Source organism: Callorhinchus milii, unplaced genomic scaffold, assembly GCF_018977255.1.
Source record: "Callorhinchus milii isolate IMCB2004 unplaced genomic scaffold, IMCB_Cmil_1.0 Scaffold47, whole genome shotgun sequence".
NCBI lineage: Eukaryota > Metazoa > Chordata > Chondrichthyes > Chimaeriformes > Callorhinchidae > Callorhinchus > Callorhinchus milii.
This window is the reverse complement of record NW_024704788.1, coordinates 286,426-290,628: the sequence shown is the minus strand read 5'-3', so window position 1 is coordinate 290,628 and position 4,203 is coordinate 286,426. Positions and strand designations below refer to the sequence as shown.

The 4,203-nt window shown below is 48.6% G+C and overlaps 1 protein-coding gene across 1 annotated transcript; it reads right to left on the bottom strand.

Moving 5' to 3' along the window:
* Window positions 1-1,175: 1,175 nt before the first annotated feature.
* On the bottom strand, window positions 1,176-3,999 carry LOC121851529 (probable G-protein coupled receptor 139). Its single transcript, XM_042345443.1, has 2 exons — window positions 3,930-3,999; window positions 1,176-2,086 (listed from the first exon to the last, which is right to left on the bottom strand). Exons 1-2 carry the CDS (start codon window positions 3,997-3,999, stop codon window positions 1,176-1,178), a joined length of 981 nt encoding a protein of 326 aa, XP_042201377.1.
* Window positions 4,000-4,203: the final 204 nt, after the last annotated feature.

Here is a 4,203-nt window from a genome sequence, read left to right as displayed (position 1 = left end):
AATCCCATCATATGAGTACTCGCCAGGCTCATTTTTCTCCTTATCACAGACACTAAACTGCGTAGCCCCATCACACCAGTCCATTCCAGGCTCCACTGGCCCACTGGCACACACAGTTAAGTCTGTATCCACATCATACAAGTCCTTCCCAAGCTCCAGTAACTTCCTCTCACATATAATAACTCCGCACCACCATCAAACCAATCCTCGATAGGCAAAACGGACTACCTATCTCACAAACTAAACTGTGCACCCCCATGATACCAGCCTTCACCAGGCTCCATTGTCTTCCACTTTTGCACACTATACTCTGTCCCCCATCGCATGAGTGCTTGCACGGTCCTCTGTCTCCACATTACTCAACAGATCGATTTCCAGAGCCTCAGACTCATTTACAAATCCCTCCCTGCCCAGGTCACGCCTGAAGACCTTCCTATTCGAACACCTTGCCCTTCTCCCTGGCTCAGCACTGTGCTGCACCACTGCCAAGCTGAGGGGATGGTCCCTGCGTGAGGGGAGCTGTCAGTGCTTTGGGATGTCCTCCCAGCGTAAAAGGCGCAATACAAATGTATCCTTGTTGTTGTATACATCCAACTTACAGCAAGGTAAACAGAGGGATTGTCGAGTAAGGAAAAATGCCCAACATTTTCCGACATTTTCCGAACTTTGGGCAAGTTCCTTTACTCGACACATATAAACGGCTTTGTTTACCTCAAAGTAAATAGGAACCCGGTTGTTAATCGATTGGAAGATCGCTTTTCTGGAGGTAACATTCTCTTCCAATAAAATGCATAATAATAATACTACTACTAATAATAATAACAAAAAATGCCCAATTCAATCTACGAATGCTTGGAACACTGTTGTTTGCAATTTGCTCCTGCATTTCGCGCACCAAACACACAGTCAATTCTCTTGACAGGAAAGCCCATAAAGCGCTTGACGTGACATACAAGTCAGACGTGACAAGGCGCTATAGAAAATGCAAGTATTATTATTATATGGGGATTACAGTATATTGTTGGGGGATACGACATGTCAAGTGATTCACTGCTAAGATGGTGGAAGGCAAACTAGATGGACCTTGGTATTTTTTCACCAGCGAATCCTTACCTTCTTAAAATCTATCTTCCTGCCATTGCTAACACGCTGAGATTGGGGAAAGAATGGTTTGATCACTTGAGTACTTTAGCAAGCAGATGACAGGGATATGTGAAGCCATGTTTGAGCTCCTCTCTGAATCTGGATTGGGTAATGGCATAGATACAAGTGTTGGTACAACAGCTCAGAAAGCGTAACATGTCCCCAATCTTATTTGTGTTGTACGACTCGATCTCTTTCCTGGTCATGATACGGATCCTGTACAGGAGGGAGTACACAAAATGTGTCATCCAGAGAATCAGGAAAGTGGAGGAGAGAGAGAAGAGCAGGATGATAGACCTCCTCCGCCTCTCCATCTCCGAGTCCCGCTCCGTCTCTGCCGTCCTCTGTCCCCTCCGCAGCTCTTTCCGCACTCGGCTCGCCGCCAGGATGTGCCGAACGGTCAGCGAGTTGAGCAGGAAAATCAGGGCGAAGGGCAGCAGAGGCGTCATGGTGTAGTTGAAGAGGTAGAAGGCAGACCAGGCGCTGGAGATGAAGAGATCGGTCAACTTGATGGAGCAGAACCAGGGGATGCCATTAAACACGAACACAGGTTCGAAGATGAAATACCACGGGAGGTTTCTGGAGCTGCTCAAGAAACAGACGGAGACGATGATCAGTAGTGCTGATCTCCGAGTGGAATATCTGGCTTTGAGCTTCGGGCAACAAATGGCCACGAAACGGTCACCGGTGAAAGCCACGGTCAGCCAGACGGAGGAATCGGTGGCGGAGTATCGCAGGACCGCGGCCAGACTGCAAGCGGGAGTCATCCACAGGAAGGAGAACGGAAAGTGGTTTAAAGTGTAGGTGTAATAGACTCGATGCAATATCACCTCGAAAACAACCACCATCAGGTCAGCCGAGGACATGGCCACCAGGTAGCAAGTGACCACAGGAGTCAGCCCACACTTTCCCCGAGTCAGGATCACAATGGCCGCCACGTTAACTGAGAGACGGTGGGAGAAAGAGAGGGAGAAAGAGAGAGAGAGAGAATGTGAGCCGTAAAACAACAACAACAACAACTTACACCTATACAGCCTCACGCACGATAGCGTCCCCGAGAGCTTGAGAGTGGCGGAGCATGACGCCCAGTCAGGTGCTGAGTGGAGGTGATCTTAGGCCCAGTCAAAGAGGAAGGACTTCAGAAGTGCCCTAAAAACGGGGAAGCTTCCTTTTTCCATGTTTTCAGCATGTCTGAAGATATTCCTCTTCGAAAGGGATAGAGGTAGAGTGTGAACGAGTTTTGGGGCGTAGTGCCTGAAAGCACGGCCATGGATAGTGGAAAGGAGGGCCTGTGGGAAATTCAGGAGGCCGGAAGGAGTCAAGCGGAGGCATCAGGATGTGGTTTTGGGAGTACACTGGTCAGAGAGTTAGGAAGGTGCCAGGACATGAAGCAATTTGGGAACAAGCTCAAATGAGATAGATTTCTGTTAGAGATTAATATCTGGGATTAGAGCATAGAAACACAGACACCCACGTGAGCGCACTCGCACACACAAACGCAGAGATACAGTATACAGTTTGTGACAGGACATGTGGCGACTGCCAGGTTGTTGGAACAACAACAACAAGATTCCATTTATATAGGGCCTTTCACGTCTGGAGGATCCCAAGGCGCTGTACAGTTGGGTCAGGACCCGAGCATTGGGGGAGAAATGGTCAGGGTGAGGGGAGGGAAGGGAGGGAGCGAGGAGGGGTTAGAGAGGCGAGAGGGGAGCTGAAGGCACGGTCAAAGAGAAAGGTCTTGAGACTGGCCTTGAAGGAGGAAAGGGAGGAGGCGGCGAAGGCACTGGAAAGCGAGTTAGACTGAGTTTGGTCTTCTTTCGCTGAGCAAACCCGTATTAATATAATGCCCATAATGGAGAGTCGTTGGGGGGGTGGATTTGCGTCCCGGAGTACTTGACAGTGGCGGAGTCTGACTCCGAAGCAGTGGGGGAAGGGGAGGTGACCTTAAGCATCGTTGAAATGGAAGGTTTTTAAGCAGCATTTAATGGGTCGTAAGGTGGAGCGATTGAGGAAGTGAGTGACAGAGTGTTTTGGTGCAGTGGCTGCAAGCAACGCCAGCAATGGTGGAGTGGAGGGGACAAACCGGAGGCCGGAGCCAACCGAGCGGCGGCAGTGGGTGGGGTAGTGCGGTTAAAGCAGGTCAGAGAGGTGGGAAGGTGCGATGGAGTGAAGGACATTGAAAGCAAGTGAAAGGATTTTGAAATCGATGCATTCAGTTATTATTCACTGCAACATTTACGTACAACGAACACACAGTTACTACACATTTACGGTGAATCACTTTGAAAACATTGTGACAATATAGAAAGCACTATAGAGCAATAATAATAATTATCTTTGCATTAGATAAAGCGCCCAATCACGACTCTCGCCGTCTCAAAGCTCTTCAGAGTATTTACTGTGAAGTACAGAATATCTTGCGGATGGTCCGCGACAGCCAATTGTACACATCATTGTCCGACAGACAGCAGTGGATTGAGTGACATAAGTTTTTTATAAGGGTTTATTACTCCCGGGAAAACGATCTGCCAATCGACTAGCAAGTGGATTCCTGCTTACCACGAGGTAAAGAGAGGCGCGTGTGTGCGTGTGTGTGTGTGGATTAAGGACACTTGCCTTACATTTCGCGCTGACCCACCTGGCCTGGGATTGAACCCAGGTCCTCTCCCTTGCGAGGCGAGTGCTCTAAACCCTGAGCTACATAACTCCAGTAATCGTACATCAAACATTCTGGTTAGATTTACCCGTAACTACCCTTAGGTTGCCCGTCGGTAATGACTTACCAATCACGCCCACAGCTGCCAGAATGGGGTAGTAAATGGGATCAATGAGGTAAACTATTGCAAAACCCATTTCACTGTGAGACACTTCAAACGTTATCTCTCGCTACTGACTGACTGACTGACTGACTGATTGATTGAGTGAGACAGTGAGTGAAACGTTCCTTTTCTAATTGACCATTTATGTAACCCAGAGATACGTCTCCTGAGAAAGCTTCAGCTCACATCAGTGAACACATTCCCTCTGGTGATCTGTCACCAGTTGTGATTAGGTACG